Source organism: Panthera tigris, chromosome X (genome assembly GCF_018350195.1).
Source record: "Panthera tigris isolate Pti1 chromosome X, P.tigris_Pti1_mat1.1, whole genome shotgun sequence".
Lineage (NCBI taxonomy): Eukaryota > Metazoa > Chordata > Mammalia > Carnivora > Felidae > Panthera > Panthera tigris.
This window is the reverse complement of record NC_056677.1, coordinates 70978677-71001517: the sequence shown is the minus strand read 5'-3', so window position 1 is coordinate 71001517 and position 22841 is coordinate 70978677. Positions and strand designations below refer to the sequence as shown.

Sequence of the window (22841 nt, the reverse complement as noted above, 5' to 3'; positions counted from 1 at the left end):
AGGCACTGTTATAAGCACCTGGTAATGTTTTATTAATTTTCATTAGCAGTCTGGGATAGACCCACTTCTCTACATACTTGTTAACTATTAGTGTTCTTTCTCTTTTTTATTAATCTTAGAGAGATGATTTTTTTAGCTTACTTTGACACTCATCTTTGAAAGCTGAAAATCTAGGTAGGAGGGTAAGTAGCATTTGTCCCAAATAGTTGAATTTACATACTACTTACTTTTCAAGTAACTTTGTGCTCTTTATTATAGAATACACAGAATTCAATTCCTTGGTATTTATTGTATTTCACAATACATTTAAAATAGAATTTAATTGAATTACTTATCTAAGTTGGTTGCCAGCTAGGTACTAGAAAATATTCCCAAAGATGGGATCCAGTATTTGAAGAACTTAGAATTATGAAGGAATGAAAATGTGATTTGCATGCAATATTTCCAGGTAAAGTGAGTTTTGCCTCTTTATTTACAATAAAGCCTCTACTAAACCAAAACATTATGATTGAGGTGTTCTGGTTAATTGAATCTTCTGGTAAATTTGTGGTTAACTCGAAAATCCTTTTATAGTTCAATTCTTGTTGGTTAAACATCTTTTTAAAAGGTTTCAGTGTACTCCTATCTTATTAAGTACCATCTGGTGAATATAATTAAATTTGTCTATTAGGAAACTGCAGAGCCAGGGGGTAATCATTTCTTTAAACCATGAAATTTGCATTATTCAGATCTGTAAAATGATACAACTGTGCTGTGTGTATACAATCAGCCATAGATATCATTGCATGTTACTTTATTAAATATTTCTGTGATATGAGTTTGACTTACTGTCATTGGCTTGTTTTTACCAAAAAAATAACAGAGAAGAAATATTGATTTGAGGGTTCTAGTTACTTTGGTTCAATTTAATTTAAATGTGTTTTTTTTTTTTGTGTGGCTTTATAGCTTACTTAATCTAATTAGACTTTCTGAGTACAAACAAGTTGTATTTATACAGTAAGTCCCATTGAAGCCCTATAGTAATCTATAGTAAGGCTTCTAATCTATAGTAAGAATGTTCTTCCTTCAGTGGAAACAGAATTCTCACAGTAGAGTTGAATTTTTTTTTTCTCAACTTTATATCTGACAAATAGGAATTATATGTATGTATGTATACATATATATATGTATATACACATATATATATGTATATGCACATTTTCTTTTGTGTATGTTTGGAAAGGAAAACACTTAAGATCTACCCTCTTAACAAATTTCAAGTATACAATACGAATTTCAAGTATACAATACAATATAGTTAACTATAGTCACCATACACTAACTATATTTCTAGAACTTATTCTTTAATAACTGAAACTTTACTCTTTGGCAACCTCCACATTTCCTCCTCCACCCACCTCTGGTGACCACTATTCTGCTCTATGCTTCTGAGACTTTGTTTGCTTGTTTGCATTTCAGTTCTAAGTGAGATTGATCTTGCTTTAGTTGGATTATTGGCATTTGTAATTTTTTTAATTCAAGTATAATTAACATACAGTATTATAGTTTTAGGTTTACAATATAGTGATTGAACAATTCTATACATTTCTCTGTACTTATCAAGATAAGTGTATGCTTAATTCCCTTTATCTATTTCACCCATTACCCACCCTCGTTAATTTCCCTGGCAACTACCAGTTTCTTCTCTGTATTTAAGAGTCTGGGTTACTTTTTTTGTTTTGTTTTTAATTTAAATTTTAGTTAATGTACAGTACAATATTGGTGTATTGGTTTCAGGAGTAGAATTCAGTGATTGATCACTTACATACAAAACCCAGGGCTCATCACAAGTGCTCTCCTTAATACTCATCACCCATCTAGTCCATCTCCTACTCACCTCCTGCCATCAACCCTCAGTTTATTCTCTATCATTAATAGGCTTTTTTGGTTTGTTTCCCTCTCTTATCTTTCTCCCCCTTTTCCCCAAATGTTCATCTGTTTTGTTTCTTAAATTCCACATATCAGTGAAATCATATGGTATTTGTCTTTCTCTGATTGACTTATTCACTTAGCATAATACATTCTAGATCCATCCATGACATTGCAAATGGCAAGAGTTCATTCTTTTTGATGGCTGAGCAATATTCCATTCCTTATATATATACCACATCTGATTTATGCATTCACCAGTGAATGGATATTTGCACTTTCTCCATAGTTTGGCTATTGTTGATAATGCTGCCAATAAACACTGGGGTGCATGTACCTCTTCATATCTGTATTTTGTATCCTTTGGGTAAATACCTAATAATGCCATTGCTGGATCGTAGGGAAGTTCTGTTGTTAGGTTTTTGAGGAAACTCCATACTGTTATTTTGTTCTAGTACCATACTGTTTTGATCACCACAGCTTTGGAATATAGTTTCACATCCAGAATCGTGATGCCTCCAGTTTTTCTTTTTCAAGATTGCTTTGACTATTTATTTGCAGTCTTTTGTGGTTCCATATCAGTTTTTGGATTGTTTCTTCTAGTTCTGTGAAAGTGCTGGTGGTATTGTTATAGGGTTTGCATTAAACATGTAGATTGCTTTGGCTAGTATAGACATTTTAACAACGTTTTTTCTTTAAAATAGGAGCATGGAATTTTTTCCAATTTCTTTCTGTCTTCTTCAGTTTCTTTCATAAGTTTTCTGAATACAGATGTTTTACCTCTTTGGATAGGTTTATTCCTAGGTCTGTTAATTGATTTTGGTACAATTGTAAATGGAAACATTCCTTTTTCTTCTGCTTTATTATTGGTGTACAGAATTGCCACAGATTTCTGTATGTTGATATTATATCCCATGTCTTTGCTGAATTCATGCATTCTAGCAAATTTTTGGCAGAGTTTTTCAGGTTTTCTACATACAGTATAATGTCATCTGCAAGTAGTGGAAGTTTGACATGTTTCTTACTGATTTGGATGCTTTTTCTTTCTTTTTGTTTTTGATTCCTGAGGCTAAGCCTTCCTGTACTATGTTAAATAGTAATGGTGAGAGTAGACATCCCTTTCTTGTTCCTGAATGCTATGTTTTTCCCAATGACAATAATAGTAGTTGTGGGTCTGTAGTATATGACTTTTATGATGCCGAGTTATGTTCCATCTACACCTACTTGGTTGAGGGTTTTTTATCAAGAATGGATGCTGTATTTTGTCAAATGCTTTTTCTGCACCTATTGAGAGGATCATATGGTTCTTACCCTTCCTTTTATTAATGTAGTGTATTATGTTGTTTGATTTGCAAAAACTGAAACTGCCCTGCAGCCCAGATATAAATCCCATTTGATTGTGGTGAATATAATTTTTTTTAATGTACTATCGGATTCAATTTACTGGAATCTTGTTGAGAATTTTTGCATTCATGTTCATCAGGGATATTGGCTTTTAATTCTCGTTTTTAGTGAGGTCTTTGTCTCATTTTGGAATCAAGGTAATGCTGACTTGATAGAATGAATTTGGACTTTTCCTTCCATTTCTATTTTTGGAACACTTTGAGAAGAACAAGTTTTAACTCTTCTTTTAACATGTGGTAGAATTCCCCTCAAAGCCATCTGGCCCTGGGCTTTTGTTTGTTGTGTGATTTTTGATTACTGACTCAGTTTCTTTGCTGCTTATGTTTTTGTTCAGGTTTTCTATTTCTTGTTTCAGTTTTGGTAGTTTGTATGTTTCTAGGAATTTGTCCATTTCTTAAAGATTGCCTGGATTCCCTTACAATTTTTCATAATACTCTCTTTTAATTGTTTGCATTTCTGTTGTGTTGGCTGTGATCACTCCTATTTCATTTGTAATTTTATTTATTGGGTCCTTTCTCTTTTCTTTTTGATAAGTTTGTCTAGGGGTTTATCAATTTTATTAATTCTTTCAGAGAACCACCTCTTAGTTTTGATGGTTTGTTGTAGGTTTTTTTATTTGTTTCTATACTGTTTACTTGTGCTCTCTAATCTTTATTATTTACCTTCTTGTGATGGCTTTAGGCTTTATTTGCTTATCTTTTTCTAGCTCGTTTAGGTATAAGTTTAGGTTGTGAATTTGAATGTTATTTTCTTGATGTAGGCCTATATTGTTATATACTTCCCTCTTATGACCACATTTGCTGCATCCCAAAGGTTCCAGCCTGTTATGTTTTCATTCTCATTTGTCTCTAAGTTTTTTTTTTATATCGTCTTTGATTTCCTGGTTAACCCATTCATTCTTTACAAGGATTTCTTTAATCTCCATGTATGTATGGTCTTTTCTACATTTTTTCTTGTGGTTGACTTCAAGTGTCATAGCATTGTGGTCTGAAAATATACATGGTATTATTTCAATCTTTTTCTACTTGTTGAAGGCTGATTTGTGACCCAGTATATGATCTATTCTGGAGACTGTCACATGTGCATTTGAAGAGAATGTGTGTTCTAATGCTTTAGGGTGAAATGTTCTGATTGTATATGTTAAATCCATCTAGTCCAGTGTGTCATTTGAAGCCATGGTTTCCTTGTTGGTTTTCTGCCTAGATGAGCTGTCCATTGATCTAAGTGGGGTGTTGAAATCCACTACTATGATTGTGTTATTATCAATGAGTTTCTTTATGTTTGTTATTTTTTTAATGTTTATTTACTGTGAGAGAGAGAGAGCGAGGGAAGGGTGGAGAGAGAGGGAGAGAGATGATTCCAAGTAGGCTCCTCGCTGTCAGTGCAGAGCCCAATGTGGGGCTTGATCTCATGAACTGTGAGATCATGCCCTGAGCCGAAATCAAGAGTTGGACGCTTAACTGACTGAGCCACCCAGGTGTCCCAGTTTATGTTTGTTATTTATATATATAGATATATGGGAGCTTTCAAGTTTGGGGCAGAAATATTTATGATTGTTTGATCTTCCTGTTGTATAATTCCCTTTATTATGACATAGTTCCATTATTTATCTCTTGTTATAGTCTTTGGTTTAAAATGTAGTTTTAAGTGTGGCTAGTTTGGCTATATTTTGATGTTTGTTAGCATGAGAGATGGTTTTTCATCCCATCACTTTTAATCTGTAAGTTTGTTTAGGTCTAAAATGAGTCTCTTACAGACAGCATATACATGTTTTTTTTTTTTTAATCCATTTTGATATCCTATATCTTTTGATTGGAGCATTTAGTTCATTTAGATTCAGAGTGATTATGGATAGATATGAATATAATGCTATTGTATTATTTGAGAAGTGGTTGGTTCTGGAAATTTTCTCTGTTCCTTTCTAGTCTTTGTTATTTTTGGTCTTTCTTTACCACTCAAAAGATTTCTTTCAGTATTTCCTGTAGGGCTGGTATAGTGGTCATGAATTCTTTTAGTTTTTGTTTGTCTGGGTACCTCTTTATGTCTCCTATTCTCAATGACGACCTTTCTGGTTATATTATTCTTGGCTGCAAATTTTTCCCCTTCAGCACAATATATATATATATATATATATATATATATATATATATATATATATATATATATATATATATATATTATGCCACTGCCTTCTGGCCTGCCAGGTTTCTGTGGGGAGATCTGCTGCTAACCTGATGTGTCTTTCCTTGTAAGTTAGGGATTTCTTTTCCCTTGCTGCTTTCATGATTCTTTCCTTATCTCTGTATTTTACAAATTTTACCTACAGTGTGTCTTGGTGTTGGCCAGCTTTTGTTTATTTTGATGGGAGTTCTTGTGCCTCCTGGATTCAGAGTTATGTTTCTTTCCCCTGATTAGGAAAGTTTTCAGGTATAATTTGGTCAAATAAACTTTCTGCCCTTTTTTCTCTCTCTTCTTCTTGTGGGACTCTTATAATGTGAACGCTATTATGCTTTATGGAGTCACTGATTTTCTTAAGTCTATTCATGATCCAATATTTTTCTTTCCCTCTTTTCAGCTTCATTTTTCCATAATTTCATTCTCTGTGTCACTTATTCCTCCGTCTACTTCTTCCATCCTTGTTGTCATTACTCTCAGTTGGTTTTGCATCTCAGTGACAGCATTTTTTATTTTGGCCTGGCTAGTTTTTAGGTCTGTCATCTTTTAGGTAATAGTCTCTATTGCTATGCTTTTTTCAGGACCAGCCAGTATTCTTATGTTGTTTTAAATTCTAGTTTAGGCATATTACTTATATCTATTTTGATTACCACCAGGACCTCAACCTCTTCTTGTTCTTTCTTTTGGGATGAATTCCTCTGTCTTGGAATTTTGTCTAAGACTCTGTCTTTTGTGTGTTAGGAAAGTTTTTCTGGTCCTATTTCCACTACAGCTGAACTTTGCAGCACTCTGTGGTCAGTGTACCTGTTGTGTGGGGGTTTTGTGCTGGTCTTCTGGAAGAGATACCTGCTACTGCTCTGGCTCTCAATCACACTTTCCCCAGTAAAAAGGCACCTGCACAGCACAGTGGTGTGGAGCTTGTTTTAAGAGGCTCAAACCTCCTCTGTGTGCTCTGTGCCGCTTGATAAAGTCTGTCCATGCTCATGTGAAGTTTGAAAAATGGCGTCAGCCTGCCCTCTTACCTGGATAAAGGAGTTCACGTCTGCCACTGTGCAGGAATCGCTCACAGAAGAGTGAACAATCTCTCATCTTGTGTCCCAGGTTTCTGTCAGATTACTACCTTTATCCTGTCAATGTCGAAGTTGTCTTGATTCCTAGCAGCCCAGTTCTCTTGTTTTATCTCAGGTGTGCAACTGTGTTTCAGAACTGCAAATTTTAGGGACCTGGCATGGCACAGATCCATGCTGATCCTCTGGGGGAGGCTCTTGCTGTGCTTTGGCTAGTACTGGTTTGTCCTAGGAAAGTAGTTGCATGACCACGCGTGGGCTTGGATTGTATGGTAAAGCAAACATTTGGCATCCAGGTAGCTGTTCTCAGCAGGTGTGTCTCTGTATGCTCATTAATCGGGCAGCTCATTGGCACCCACTGGCTCTTTTGTTTCCTGAGAGGCAGTGTCACCTCTTCCAAATGCACTGGGTGCAGAAAGTCTCTCCCAGTGTGATCCAGGGGATCCTCAGAACGGGTGATCATGAAGACTTCTAAAATTTTAGACTTTGAGCTCAGCTGCTTGTAAAATCTTGCAATAATCAGCCCTTCTCATTTCTCCAGTCAATGTTTTGGGGGAGGTGTTTTTCTTGTGCAGTCTCCTCAGTGCTACTTTATCTCTCTCTCTTCTCTCTCTCTCCCCCCCCCCCCGTCTCTCTCTTCTCTCTGTGATCAGGGCTCCCTCCCTTCTGCACTATCCATGATTGTTTTCTCCCTCACATCATGTCTCCACACCTCCTGCCTTCCACAGTGTTTTCTCTTTTCTCCCTCTAGATGTGCAGTTTGTTCCCTCAGTCCTCAGATAGTTTTCCTGGGTGTTCAGAATGACTTGATAATTATTTAGCCGTGTTTGAGGGACAAAGCACTGATAAGATCCTCCTACAATTCTGCCTTCTTTACTCTTTCCCTGAATTTTTTTAAGCAAAATCTTCAGTAGAGAATCCAAAACATGCAAAATTAACATTATGATACATGACAAAATCTGTATGGCTCCAAAGGTTCTATTTTCCCACGATTTCAGTTTTTTCTATGTAGCTGTCCAATTTTCCCAGCACCATTTACTGAAGAGACTTTCCTTTCCATATTGTATGTTCTTGCATCCTTTGACAGAAATTGACCATAAATGGATAGTTTTATTTCTTGACTCTATGCTGTTCTGTTGATCTGTGTGTCTGTTTTTTTTTAATGTTTATTTATTTTTGAGAGAGAGAGAGACAGAGTGTGAGCAGGGGAGGAGCAGAGAGAGAGAAAGACGGAGACACAGAATCTGAAGTAGGCTCCAGGCTCTGAGCTGTCAGCACAGAGACTGACATGGGGCTTGAACCCACGAACCACGAGATCATGACCTGAGCCAAAGTCGGATGCTTAACTGACTAAGCCACTCAGGCTCCCCTGTATGTCTGTTTTTATGCCAATATCATACTCTTTTCATTACTATAGCTTTGTAGTATAGTTTGAAATCAGGTATAGTGTGATACCTCAGGCTTTTTTCTTTGTCAAGATTGTTTTAGCTTCAGGGTCTTTGTCATTCCATATATATTTCAGGATTATTTCTTCTGTTTCTGTGGAAAATGCCACAGAATTAATGCCATGGAATTTTTATAGGGATTGCATTGAATCTGTTAATTGCCTTGGGTTTTATAGTCATTTTTAACATTAACTCTTCCAGTCCAAGAGCATGAAATATATTTACATTTTTTGTGTCTTCACTTTCTTTAATTAATGTCTTATAGTTTTCATTCTACTGATCTTTCACCTCCCTGGAAGAATTCATTCCTTGTCATTTTCCTTTTTTCATGCAATTGTGAATAGGACTGTTTCCTTGATTTCTCTTTCTGATAGTTATTGGTGTGTAGAAATGCAATAGATTCCTGTATGTTAATTTTGTATTCTTCAACTTTATCTAATTCATGCATTAGTTCTAACAAATTATTTTTTGTGGGTTCTTCAGGGTTTTCCATGCATAATATGCCGTGTGTATATGGCAGTTGTACTTCTTCCTTTCCAATTTGGATGCCTTCTATTTCTTTATCCTACCTAATTGATGTGACTAAGCATACAATACTATGTTGAATAAAAGCGGAGAGAGTGGGCATCCTTGTCTTATTCATTGTCTTAGGGGAAAAACTTTTCAGTTCTTCATCATTGAATAGCTCTGGGTTTGTCATATATGACTTTTGATATGTTGAAGTATGTTCCTCTTTACCCACATTGTTTACAGTTTTTGTCATAAATGGGTTTTTAATTTTGTCAAATGTTTCTCTACCTATTGAGATGATCATGTGGTTTTTATCTTTCATTTTGTTAAGATGGTGTATCATGTTTGATTTGCAGATGTTGAATATCCTTGTGTCCCTGAGATAAATCACTTGATCATAATGTCTGATCTTTTTAGTTTACTGTTAAACTCAGTTTGCTAATATTTTGTTGAGGATTTTTGCATCTGTGTTCATCAGGGATATTGGCCTGTATTTATTTTCCAGCGTCCTTGTCTAGTTTGATAGCAGAGTAATACTGGCCTCATACAATGAGTTTGGAAGAATTTCCTCATCTTCAATTCTTTGGAAGATTCTGAGGATGCATATTAAATCCTTTTTGAAGGTTTTGTAGTATTCATCAATGAGGCCATCTGGTGCTGGACTTTTGTGTTTTGGGAGTTTTTTGATTACTGACTCAATTATGTGTATTCATATTTCCTATTTCTTCATGATTCAGTCTTGGAAAATGGCATGTTTCTATAATCTATTTATAGTTTCCAGTTTGTTGGCATATAACTGTTCCCTGTAGTCTTATTTGATGCTTTATGTTTCTGTAGTACCGGTTGCAACTACTCCTTTATTTCTGATTTAATTTTGAAGCCCCTCCTCTTTTGTGTGTGTGTGTGTGTGTGTGTGTGTGCGCGCGCACGTGTGTGTATGTGAGTCTAACTAAATGTTTATTGATTTTGTTTATCTTCTCAAGAAACTGGTTCCTAGTTTGATCTTTACCATTGTCTTTCTTGTCTCTTCATTTATTTCCACTTTGATCTTTATTATTTCCTTCCTTCTACTAACTTCAGGCTTTGTTCTTCTTTTTTTATAGTTGCTTTGTGAAAAGTTATATTGTTTATTTGAGATTTTTCTTGTTTCTTGAGATAGGCCATAAACTTATGGCATGCAGCTTTTGCTGCATCCCATAGCTTTTGGTATGTCATGTTTCTATTTTCATTTGTTTCTATGTATTATTTTATTTATCTCATGATTTCTTCTATTACCCAGAAAATGTGTCCCAGTAGTTTTTCAGTAACATGCTGTTTCATCTCTATGTGTTTATAGTTTTTGTAGTTTTCTTATAGTTGATTTCTAGTTTCATACCATTGAGGTTTGAAAACAAGCTTGACAGGATTTCATTCTTGCATTTTTGAGACTTGTTTTGTGGCCTAACATGTGATCTATCCTTGAGAATATTCCATGTACACTTGAAAAGAGTGTGTATTCTGCAGCTATGGAATGAGATGTTCTGTATATATCTATTAAGTCTGCCTCATCTAATGTGTCATTTAAGGTCAATGTTTCCTTGTCAATTTTCTATGTAAATGATATATTCATTGATATAAGTGTGGTATTAAAATCCCCTACTATTATTGTGTTGCTGTCCATTTCTCCTTTTAGGGCTTTTATTGTTTCCTTTCTATATTTTGGTGTTTTATGGCTCATGCATATATATTTATAAATGTTACATCTTTCTGCTGGATTGACCCCTTTATTTTATGTAGCACCCTTCTTTGGTTTTTTTTTACAGTCTTTGTTTTAAAGTAATATTTTGTCTAATATGAGTGTAGCTACACCATCTTTTTTGTTGTTTTTTTTTTTTTTTCTATTTGCATGGAATACTTTTCCATCTCTTCACTATTAGTCTGTTTGTCTTTACTTCTGAAGTGTGTCTTTTGTAGGTTGTATATAAATGTGTCCTGTATATTTATCCTTTTAGCCACTTTATGTCTTTTGATTGGAGAACTTAGTCCATTTATATTTAGAGTAAATATTGATAGTTATATACTTATTGACATTACATTAATTGTTTTCTGGCCATTTTTGTAGTTCTTCTCTGTTCTTTTCCTCTGTCTTCACTTGTGGTTTGATGACTTTCTTTAGTGATATGTTTGGTTTCCTTTCTCATCTTCTTTTATATGTTTACTATAACTTTTTTTGTGTGTGGTTACTGTGAGTTTCACATATATATATAACTGTATTTTGAGTTGATAGCAACTTAAATTTGAACACACTATAAAACTACATTTTTATTCCTCTTCCACATTTTACCTTTTTGATGTCATTTTATGTCTCTGAACTAATTATTATAGTTTTAGTTAATTTTACTGCTTTTGTCTTTTAATCTTTATTGCATTTTTATAAGTGACTGGTCCACTTCCTTTAATAGACATTTACCTTTCCTAATGGTATTTTGTTTTATGTTTTATTTCTAGTAGTGTCATTTCTTTTCAGGTTAAAATAGTCTTTTTAAATATTTTTTTGTAAGTCTGGATTAATAGTGATGAACTCCTTTAGATTTTGCTTATTTGGAACTCTCTTTACTTCCGTTGTAAAGGATAATCTTGCCTCTATTCTTGGTTAGAAGTTTTTTCCTTTCAGGACTTTGAATATGTCATATCATTCCTTTTTGGCTTGCAGTGCCTGCTGAGAAATCTTCTGGTAGCCTTAGGGATCTCCCTTGTGTGTAGCAATTTGTTTTTCTCTTATTGCTTGGAAGATTCTGTCTTTAACTTTTGACATTTTAGTTATAATGTGTTTTGATGTGTCTTTCTTTGGTTTCATCTTGTTTGGAACTTAATGCACTTCCAGGACCTACATGTCTATTTCTTTCCCCAGGTTAGGGAAGTTTTTAGCCATTATTTCATTAAATAATTTTGCTGTCCTTTTCTCTCTTTTTTTGTTACCCTATAGTGCCAACATTATTTTGCTTGGTGATGTCCCAGAGGTCCCTTAAATTATCTCTTTTTTTTTTTCCAATTCTTTTTTCTTTTTCCAGCTCTGTCTGGGTGAATTCCATTGCTGTGTATTCCAGACCACTGATCCATTTTGCTTCATCCAGTCTGCTGTTGAACCCCTGTTGTGTATTTTTCAGTTCGCTCACTATTTTTCAACTATGTGACTTCAGTTTGGTACTTTCTTATATTTTATGCATCTTTGTTGACATTCTCACTGTGTCTGTTCTGTTTGGTTCCTGAGTTTGGTGAACATCTTTAGGACCATTACTTTGAATTCTTTATCAGGTAGATTACTTATCTTTGTATCATTAAGTTTCCCCACCCCCCACCCCGGCTAAGGTTTTATCTTGTTTCATTTGGAACATATTACTGTTTTTTTTTTTTTCCATTTTGTTTGACTCTGTTTCTGTTCATATGTATTAGGCAAAACAGTTGCCTCTCCTATCTTGAAGTGGTGGTCTTATGTAGTTGATGATACATACTTCTTATTCAACTTTGCCCTAGTGCTTGGTTGTCTCTCAAATGTTTGTGGTTGTTTAGTCTACCTGATGTATTCATAATGTGTTCCTACTGTGAGGGTGTACCAAGACTGTCATCATTACAAGTGGAGTAATCTTACTTAGCACCTAATTTCAGACTGATATCAGGAAGCAACTTTGAAAGTATGTATTTACATTTTTGTAGTGCCACATTTATAATTTCTGCTGTCCTCCAGTTCATGAGATCTCGGTATGCCCTGGGTGATACTAGCAAAACTTAGGGTTCCAGATGAATATATAAGCTCCTTTCTGGTACATCTCAAAGTCAAAGGGGTGTACAAGGATGACATCTCCCTGTTTATGTTCCTGGGAATACCTCCTTAGCCTCTAGATATATGGGAAACCTGAAGCCTGTCCTAGACTAAAGCTCCAGGCTAAGCATATAGGACTTTTTCATAGGAAGACTGGGGTTGTGTTTCATTCTCTTGTCTGCAGTGCCCTGGGTTGGAGACCTGCTAAGGACTATCTTTCCAATTTTTACATTTCCATGGAACTCAGGGAAGCCAGCCCCCTTGGCCTCCAGGCCTAAGTCTTCAAGGAGTATCTTCTTTGGGAACTGTGTATGCCCACTGGCTTTAGCTGGAGAGTGTAGGGGGTTGGGCATACTCACTGGTTTTAGAAAGGCAGCAGGGGAAATATTTTGTCTACCCATACCTTTGGGCTTCAAGAATTCAATGAGAGAATGCCTTGTCTGTAGGAGAATGCCATGACTACTTGCACTTGCTAGCCCTAGCCAGGGAAGGGCAGAGTGTCACAAATGTCTGTGCTTAGTGACTTTAGCCAGGGAGTGGGAGAGTGCTGTGATTGTTTGTGCTAGCTTGCCCCAGCTAGAAGCAAGGTAGTGCTGCAACCGCTCATACTCTCTGCCTTCAGCAAGGCAGCAGGATAGTGCCTCAACCTTTCTTTCACTCTACCTGTATTACCAAGTCAGTGAGAGATTGCCATGTCTGAGTGTGCCCACCTGTGCTATCAGAGTAGGTGGAGAATATAAAATTAGTGTCAGCACCTCTGTCTTTGAGGAGATTTTCAACTGTCCCCTCCCTCTCCATCAGATGCTTTTAGGTAGGCAAATAATTCTCCTTTACATACAGTGTAGGTGCTTTCAAACTGCTGTTTTTTCACTGGATCTCAGTATGAGTGAAAGAAGCCCTTTAAATGGGTAGTCTCAGTTTCCTGTAGTGAATTGGGTCCCTTGGATGTTAATACCTTTGGTTTTCTAAGGTAGACTTTTCTGTGTGTGGCGCCATCTCTGAAGTGCAGATCCCAGGCATTGGGATGGTTGATGTGGGCCATCAATCCCTTGCTCCTCCAGAAGCAGTACTGGATTGTTAGATTCCTCCCTATTGTGTGTTGCCTTGCCGGGGAGCTGTGTTTTTGGTGAGACTGTATCTTTGTCTCGCTTACTTGTCTCAGTGTGGTCTTTTTATGCTTTTTGTGGAGAAGTAGTTCATCTAGTTTTCAGATCTTTTTCAGAATGCCACGATGTTGCAGAAATCTTATTTATTTATTTTTTAAATCTTCTTTTGATCAACCAATAGCTGAGAGAGTAAGTTAAACCTATGATAGTGAATATGTCTGTTCTTGTTTCAGGTATTTTGAGGATATGTTAAAAGATGCATACAAGTTTAAGATTGTAATATTTCTAGTTATTTAAGCTTTTTGTCTTGATAGAGTCACTTTATATCTAATAATGGATTTTGTCTTAAAGTCTATCTTGTCAAATATTTTTAAAAATTTTGTCTAATATTAATATAGCTTATAGTACTTTTCTTTTGATTGCAACTTGTCCAGTATGCCCTGTTCCCCACATTTTAGATATATGGTGTCATATTTTACATCCTTTTATTCTGTGAATCCCTTGACTGCTTTTTTCAAATGTATTTGTTTTTACTGCTTTTGTATTTTTTACTTTTCATACTCTTACCTATGATATTTCCTTTCCACTCAAAGAGTCCTCTTCAGGGGCACCTGGGCAGCTCACCTGGTTAATCCTCCTCCAACTCTTGATTTTGGCTCAGGTCATAATCTCATGGTTTGTCAGATTGAGCCCCATGCCAGGCTCTGCACTGACAATGTGTAGCCTACTTGGGATTCTCTCTCCCTCTCTCAAAATAAATAAATAAACATTAAAGAGTCCTGTTTAATATTTCTTGTGGGACTAGTTTAGTGGTCATGAAATACTTTAGTTTTTGTTTGAGAAATTCTTTCTCTCTCCCTTATTCTGAATGATAGCTTTAGTTTTTGTTTGAGAAATTCTTTCTCTCTCCCTTACTCTGAATGATAACCTTGCTGAATGGAGTATTCTTGGCTGTGTATTTTTCCCTTTCTGCTCATTTCTTATATCATGCCACTCCCTTCTGGCCTGTAAAGTTTCTGCTGAATTATCTGCTGATAGCCTTATGGTGTTTCTCTTGTATACAAGTATCTTTTTTCTCTTGCAACCTTTAAAATTCTTTTTTTATCACAATTGTTTTTTTTGTCATTTTAATTACTGTGTGCCTTGGTGTGGACTTCCTTGGGTTGAATTTGTTAGGGGATGTCTGGATTGGGATATCTTGTTTCCTTCCACAAATTAGGGAAGTTTTCAGGTATTTTTTCAAAAAAAACTTTTCTTCCCCCTTTTCTCTCTCTTATTCTGGAATCCAATTAATGTGAATGTTATTACTCTTGATGGAGTGACTGAGTTTCCTGTCTATTCTCATTTTGCACATTTTTTTCCTCACCTGCCCAGTTTGATTACTTTTCATTACTCTGTCTTCCAGGTCATTAATTCATTTTCCTGCCTTCTCTAGCCTGCTATTAATTCCATCAAGTTTATTTTTAATTTCATTCATCGTGTTCTACAACTATTATTGGTTCATTTTTATCTCTTTGTTAAGGGTCTCACTGATGTCCTCTACTTTTTCTCAAATCCAGTGCATATCTTTATGATCATTATTTCAAATTCTATATCTAGCATATTACTTATATCCATTTCAGTTAGTTCTCTTGCTGTGGTTTGAGCCTGTTCTTTCCTTTGGGACATATTTCTCTGTTTCTTCATTTTGTCTAACTCTCTGTGTCTATTTCTGTGCATTAGGAAACTCAGCTAGGTCTTATGCTCTTGAAAGTAGTGGGTGGGGTGCACACTTTTAACAAGGTGGCACTGGTCCTCTTCCACAGGGGGCATGTAGTTTGTTTGGATACTGGGGATGTCCAGGGCTGGTTCAAAAAGCACACGTGGGTAGGGGGTGTGAGGTTTTTTTCCTTTAATGTTTATTTATTTATTTTGAGAAAGAGAGCATGGGAGGGGGCCAGAGAGAGTGAGGGAGAGGAGAATCCCAAGTAAACTCTGCGCTATCAGCATAGAGCCTGATGTGGGGCTCAAATCTCACAATCATGAGATCATGACCTGAGCTGAAAACAAGAGTTGGATGCTTGGCCGACTGAGCCAGGTGACCTACCCCCTCCCCAGTTTTTGTATGTGAGGGGCTTAGTTTTAACAAGGTGTGCACATAGTCTCTGGTAGGTGATCAGTCATTGCCCCCTGGGACTGAGGCCTTGGAAAATGTGTGGATCAGGAGATGCATTGTTGGTGAGGTTAATGCTGGTGTTCTGGATAGGGAACCCAAAGCGTATGACTGGAATGGATGGATCTGCCAAATCACAGGGTGTGGGGCTTGGTATAAGAAAGTTACTTAGTGTCAGTGCTGCACTGGTTCCTTCAGGTGGCCTTGTGTTTATGCTGAGGGACAGGGGAGGGCAATGACACTTGCCAGCTCCTTTATTCCTCCTGGAAGGGCCTCCCTGGGATCCCAGACTATCTGGGACTGCTCTGAGATGAGTAAATAATTCAGCTTGTTTGCCCCAGGTGTGTTTCAAACTGCTGCTTCCACTCTAGATCTCATCAGACTGCTTATAGTGTTATCTCTTTAAGGGTGGGACTCAGCTTCCTAATGCCCTCTGGGGTCTTCCAGAGCTAGGGCTGCTGATTTTTAAAATTCCAAGTTTTAAGTCCCTCTGGTTTTAAGAACTGACAAAATTTGACCCTTCTTGCTTTCAAAGCCAAATATTTTGGGGATTCTTCCCCCTGCCATCCATATGTGGGCTCCCCACTGTGATTGTTTCTTGCCAGAATTCTCTGCCCCTAGGTTCCCTCCTGACTCTGGATGCCCAGGGCTCTTTTAGCTCCCCACCAGGTCTCTGCCCTTCCTGTACTTTTTGTTGTGTTCTCTTCTCCACCTTTTGTCATGGAATTTGTTTTGCCAGTCTTTGCATTGTTTTCTGGGTTATTTACACTGATGTAAGTGTTACTTAGTTGTATCCACAGGGCCAGGTGAGCTTAGGGTCCCCTTACTCTGCCATCTCCCTCGCCTACCAGTTGAGTTCTTTATTTTTTTAATTTCCAGTTCCAGAAGTTCTCTGTTTACGTTAGTTTTGGTAATTTTTGTACTGTCTTCCTCTGAACCCATATTTCCTTCTTTTATTTCTTTAAAAACAACAATAAATGTGCTTGATATTACATGTTCCATTTATACATTCTTTGTGGATCTGAGTCTGTTCTTTGTTGTTTCTGCTAGCTCTTGTCCAGATACTTCCTTGTGTTTTCTAACTTTATTTACCTTCTTTGTTGTTTCTTCTTCTTCTTCTTCTTCTTCTTCTTCTTCTTCTTCTTCTTCTTCTTCTTCAACATTATGGGCTCATATTTCTTGGAACTTTATCTGTTGTAATTCTTTCAAGTCTTGGTAGCTTCCTCCAGAGGGGAGAGATTTGTTTCTGCCAAGCATATGTGAGGGCTACCAGCTTAGAAGTACTTTAAATGTATTCTTGGTTTGAGATTTCTCCGATTACCCAGTTAGTTTAAAATGCTGCATGTTATATGAGCTCTCATTTGTGTTTGCCAATTCTTAGGAAATATTTTTTTTTCCTCTGTACTTGGTGCCCAGACTTTGATACAGTCAATTTTCCTAACAGTTATTTGCAGTGAACTGTTATTCTTAATTCACTTTTAAGTTGATGATATTATAACTTTGAGATGCCAGCTTTATAGGGTCCCTACTAAGATTGCCCACCTCAAGCTTTTTCTGGGTTTTGTTTCTTGACTCCATACTCCATGAGCCATCTGTTTTACAGCAAATGACAACAAGGTAAAAGCTGACTCTGTTGTTTATCTCTGCATTTCAGTTTTTTTTTTTTTTTAATTCTGGGTTTCTGAACAGTCTTTATAAACAGCTTACAGGATCATTCCTCCCATTTAAGATGGTTTCTAAGAATATTTTATCAGCATTTTTAGTTGCTTTTAGGAGGAAGGTTCATGAGGATTTCTCTTCTGCCTTACTCCTGGAAAAGGATGTCCATCTATTTTATATTTTTAACATGAACTTTTTTTTTTGTCTCTAGCTCCCCATATATACCACACCACCTCTGCAGTCTAAATATGTTGAAGAGCAGCCTGGTCATTTACAAATGGGCTTTGCATCCATCCGCAAAACAACTGGTCATTATATTGGCTGGTGTAAGGTAAGTTAAGTTATAATAGTGGTTTAATGTTGGAGGTTTCTGATTTGTTCAGACACGTGATTCTTATGTTGCATTTGGTATTGTCAGAAATTCTTCAGTGTTATTCATCAGGTGAATGGGCTAATGTAGAGGATCTAAGACTGCTTCATTCACATCTGTAGCGCTTTGTCACAGATGGCTAGAAGGCTGGACTCAGCTAGGAATGTTGACTGAAGCACCCATGTTTGCAGTCATCTGGTCAATAGGTATTATAACTTTGAAGATGTAGTGTTCTCAAGAGACAGTCCTTTTTTTTTTAAGCTTATTTACTTATTTTGAGAGAGAGAAAGAACACAAGTTGGGGAGGGGCAGAGAGAGAGGGAGAGAGAATCCCAAGCAGGTACCACGCTCAGTGTGGAGCCTGAAATGGGTCTCAATCTCACAACTATGAGATCAGTACGTGAGCTAAAATCAAGAGTTGGACGTTTAACAGACTGAGCCACCCAGGCGCCCCAAGAGACAGTCTTTAAAGAGAAGTAATTCAGTGGCATTTATGATCTGTGTTGGTTTGTACAGCTTGAAACCATGATGAACAGGATGAACCTCTACATGAAAATCTCTAAGACAAAGTTACTAATACCCAGATAACACAATAACAATGACTTATTTCTTTCTTGTCTAATGTAATTATTTCTGTGTTCTTTGCTTTGAAAATATTTTTTGTTGTTTTTATTCCATGGTTTCATAGCAGCTAGTTTAGAGATGGAGACCATATATTTCAGTTGCGTTTCTGGTTTCTTCAATAGAGTAAAGCATGACTGTGGATAATTACTATAGGTAAATCATTCTGTGCTTTCATTTTCCTTCTGATGTAACTGAGGTAGTACCTATTGCTCAGTAAATGAATGTAACTATATTTATGCATTAAAATAGTTAGAAACAGGTAAAAGGAAAAAATGAAGACTTTAATCCCTTCAGTGGATTTATATAATCTTGATTTGTAGAGAATTTATATTCCTCTATAAAAACAAACACTAGTGTATGTAGGATGATTTCTATCTTGAGATAAATGTCTAGGTTTTTTTCCCATTCTAATGCACACTAAAAAAAGGAGAAGACGAAGCACTTTATTTAGGCTTGTTGTTATTACTTTCTTCACAAACATTATGTTGTTGCTGCCATATCTTTATTAGTCAGATATTGCTAAGTTGAAATATACCTCTATCCCTGCTTTATTTAAATTTCATTCATTTTTTCTAAGCCTTTATAAAATAAGATGATAAACCTTTGTGTTTCTGCAATAAATTATCTGTGAGATGCTCTGACTGTAGGCATTACTTCACCTGTTTATATGAGGAAAATAGTAAATAAGTATTATTCGTGTTAAATAGAATGAAAAGCAAGAAATGAAAAGAAGCTAAGTAAAACAAGTATTCTCATAGTGAATAAATGGGAAAGTTAGACTTAGATTTGGGTGTAGTGGTAACTCAACACTTAAATATATGGTCTCATGAGATGTGGACTGTTTAATTGTCAACATCTTAAAAAATTCAGCTCTCCTTTTTTTTTTCTTTTTGCCTAGGGTGTTTATGTCTTTGTGAAAAATGGGATAATGGATACAGTACAATTCGGAAAAGGTAGGTGAGTGAACCATCCATAATTAGAAATGTTCTGTTGTCTTTTTAAGTTGATAGATTTAAATGTGAGAAAAATAAACATGTTATGTTATTCATTATCATGTTTTACGAACTGAGAAAATACTCTGTATAGCACTTTATGATAACAGTAACAAAGTAATAGTACCGATCACTTATTAAGCAATTATTATATGCAAAGACACTATGATAAACATTGTACATAATTTATCTAATTTAATTTTTATAATAATTCTATGAGTGTTGGTATTATAATTATTCCCTTTTTACAGATAAGGAAACTGAGGTTTAGAAAGGTTAAGTTGGTTACCAAGGTCACATAGCTAGTAAATGTCAGCACCTAGACTCAAACTGAGGTCTGTTTTAGCTGCAAAGCCCATATTATATACTCAAAGCACAAATTAGCAGTATGTCTCCATTGTTATCAGTTAGTTTAAATAAGTGCTATTTGCTGTTAAAATATGTAGAATTTTGCTATCTATTCCTAGGAAACACTATACCCACTAGTCACTCTAGAATGTTTGAGCTAATGTTGGATAGCACTTGTATTTGACTCTTTAGTTTGATAATGGTATTTGGCAGTAGACATATCTTCCTAATATTCTTGGCCTCAGCCAGTTGTCAACATAAATGTGTATGGGAGACAGAAAGATCATTTTTAAATGTTTCCATTTAATGTGTTATCATTACTTAACTAATGTGTTATCATTACTTAAGTATGTGTTATCATTACTTAAGGTATGTTGGAATTCCAAACTATATTCCTCATTTGTCTTGAAGAATACGATTAAATAAGTGATTGGCATTAAATAATTGTGATAGAAGAATGTATTTTCTTGAGTTATATGGAAACAAATAATTTATGTATATAAAAAGCCAGGAAATCTAGACTTGTGTCCACTCTTCATCTACTTTTGGTCTAGGGTCGCTTCTAATCCTGATCATTGGTTTTAACCAAGAGCAGTGGCCCCTCTGGGTATTGGGGAGTAGTGGCATGCAGGGTCTAGAAGTTACATGTATCCCTAGTTAGTTATTCAAAGTTCTCTAATAAAGTATTTCCATTCTTACTGGATCCTGCCACAGTTTGAACACATAATGCCAGAAGCATTTTGAATAAATGATAGGGATATAGTACATACACAATCAGGCATTTAGTTTACAGTAATTCACATTAAAGTGTATACTCGTGCGTCATATTTAATTAAAGAGTAATAATTGCCTGTATTAAGAAAACAATTATCAAATCAGCTGTGGAAGGAAGATTTTATTTTGTAACAAGGACTATTTTAAATACCTTTTTAAATTGCTATTCAAATCATTCTTTTGTGTAGCTTTTCTGAAGTGTTTAAACCATCTGCTACTATGATAACAAATTTCTTTAGCTTTTCTGCATCATATATACAGTGCCTAGTTATAATAAGTCATTTATATTAATTTTTAACTTATTTCTTAAAAGATGCTTATGTCTTTCTTTAAAGATGCTTATGTCTATCTGAAGAATCCACCTAGAGATTTTCTTCCAAAAATTGGAGTGATTACAGTTTCAGGATTAGCAGGCTTGTTTTCAGCAAGAAAAGGTAGGGTTTAAAAAGATACATTTTCTCTTTTAATACCAATATATTGTGAATCTCACTGTCATGGGAAAACCTCTTATGTTTTATTGCATATTGTTAGGATAGGATACTGTGAAAAAATTTTAAGTGTATTTTACAGCATGTTTACTTTTATAAAGACTGTGTTTTTAAAAATATAGCTATTCCAGTGCTTGCTTTAGCAACACATATGCTAAAATTGGAACGATACAGAAAAGACAGAGAAGACGAGCATGGCCCCTGCTCAAGGATGACATGCAAATTGGTGAAGCATTCCATATTGAAAAAAAAAAAAAACCTGGAAAACAGTTTGAAAGTTTCTCTTGTAAAGTTAAACATGTACTTACCATGAGACCAAGTAATCCTACTGCTGGGTATTTACCCTGGAAAAATGAAAAATCTGTACATAAATGTTTATAGTAACTCTATAACCAAACTCCAGTAACCAAAAACTGGAAACAACCTTAATATCTTTCAGGAGTAAACTGTATTTTAGCATATCTAAACAAAGAAATTATATTCACCAGTAAAAGGAGTAAACCATTGACACATGCAACAGTCTTGATGAATCTGACAATAAGAAGCCAGTCTAAAAAAGTTAACATTGTATAATTCCATTTATATGACTTTCTCAAAAAGACAAAACTATAGTAACAAAAAAAAAAAAAGGGGTCAGTGGCTCCTAGGAGTTAGGAGTGGAAAGGTGTGACTATAATGTGATAGCATGGGATTTTCTTAAGAGTGAAAATAACTGTTCCATATCCTGATTATACTGGTGGTTATGTGACTATACATGTATTAAAATTGATAGAACTGTAGACGAAAAGTGTTGACTTTTCTGTATGATCATATCAAATACAATTTAAAAAATATAGCTATTCCTATTAAAATTGTAATTATAATTACAAATACAATTAATTATGATTATACTTTGTTTCTCATCTTTTTAAATATTTTTTAAATTTGAATAAGTTACCATACAGTGTAATAATTAGTTTCAGGTGTACAATATAGTGATTCAACTCTTCCATACAACACCCAGTGTTCATCACAAGTATACTCCTTAAACCCTATTCTGTTTAACCCATCCCTCTACTCACCTTCCCTCTGGTAACCATCCGTTTGTTCTCTATAATAGTTAAGAGTCTGTTTCTTGGTTTGCCTCTCTCTCTCTCTTTTTTTCCCTTGGCTCATTTGTTTTGATCCTTAAGTTCCACATATGAGTGAAATCATATGGTATTTGTCTTTCTGTGATTACTTCAGTTAGCATAATACTCTCTAGTTCCATCCATGTCCTTTCAAATGGCAAGATTTCATGCTTTTTTATGGCTGAGTAATACTCCATTGTAAATATATACCATATCTTCTTTATCCATTCATCAGTTGATGGACACTTGGGCTGTTTCCATATTTTGGCTATTGTAGATAATACTGTTATAACATTGGGATGCATGTAAACCTATGAATTAGTATTTTTGTATTCCTTGGGTAAATTCCTAAAAGTGGAAATGCTGGACTTTGCATAGTTCTATTTTTAACTATTTGGGAAATTCCAAACTATTTTCCAAAAAGCTGCACCAATTTCCATTACTACCAACATTGCAGGATGGTTCCTCTTTCTGCACATCCTCACCAACACATCTTGTTTCTTATCTGTTAATTTTAGCAATTCTGACAGGTATTATAGTTTTGATTTGTATTTCCCTGATGATGAGTGATGTTGAGAATCTATTCAAGTGTCTCCTGGCCATCTGTATGTCTTCATTGGAAAAATGTCTATTCATGTCTTTTGCTCACTTTTTAATCAGATTGTTTTTTGAATGTTGAGTTTTAGAAGTTCTTTATATAGTTTGGATACCAACCTTTTATCAGATAGGTCATTTGCAGATATTTTCTCCCATTCCATAGGTTGCTTTTTAGTTTTGTTGATTGTTTCTTTTGATGTGCAGAAGCTTTTTATTTTGATGAAGTCCCAATAGTTTATTTTTGCCTTTGTTTCCCTTGCCTCAGGAGACATATTGAAAAAGAAGTAGCTATGGTCAGTGTCAAAGAAGTTACA

The 22841-nt window shown here is 35.5% G+C and overlaps 1 protein-coding gene and 1 pseudogene across 3 annotated transcripts in view; both read left to right on the top strand.

The window, feature by feature from the left end:
* APOOL (apolipoprotein O like) overlaps positions 1-22841 on the top strand; it is a 94604-nt gene that overhangs the window by 44448 nt on the left and 27315 nt on the right. For all 3 annotated transcript variants that reach the window (XM_042973722.1, XM_007093298.3, XM_042973721.1), the window contains exons 3-5: positions 17437-17556; positions 19118-19172; positions 20669-20767. In XM_042973722.1, coding sequence (XP_042829656.1) covers positions 17437-17556; positions 19118-19172; positions 20669-20767 — 274 coding nt within the window. The remainder of the gene's footprint in view (positions 1-17436; positions 17557-19117; positions 19173-20668; positions 20768-22841) is intronic.
* Positions 20952-21067, top strand: LOC122235565 (annotated as a pseudogene).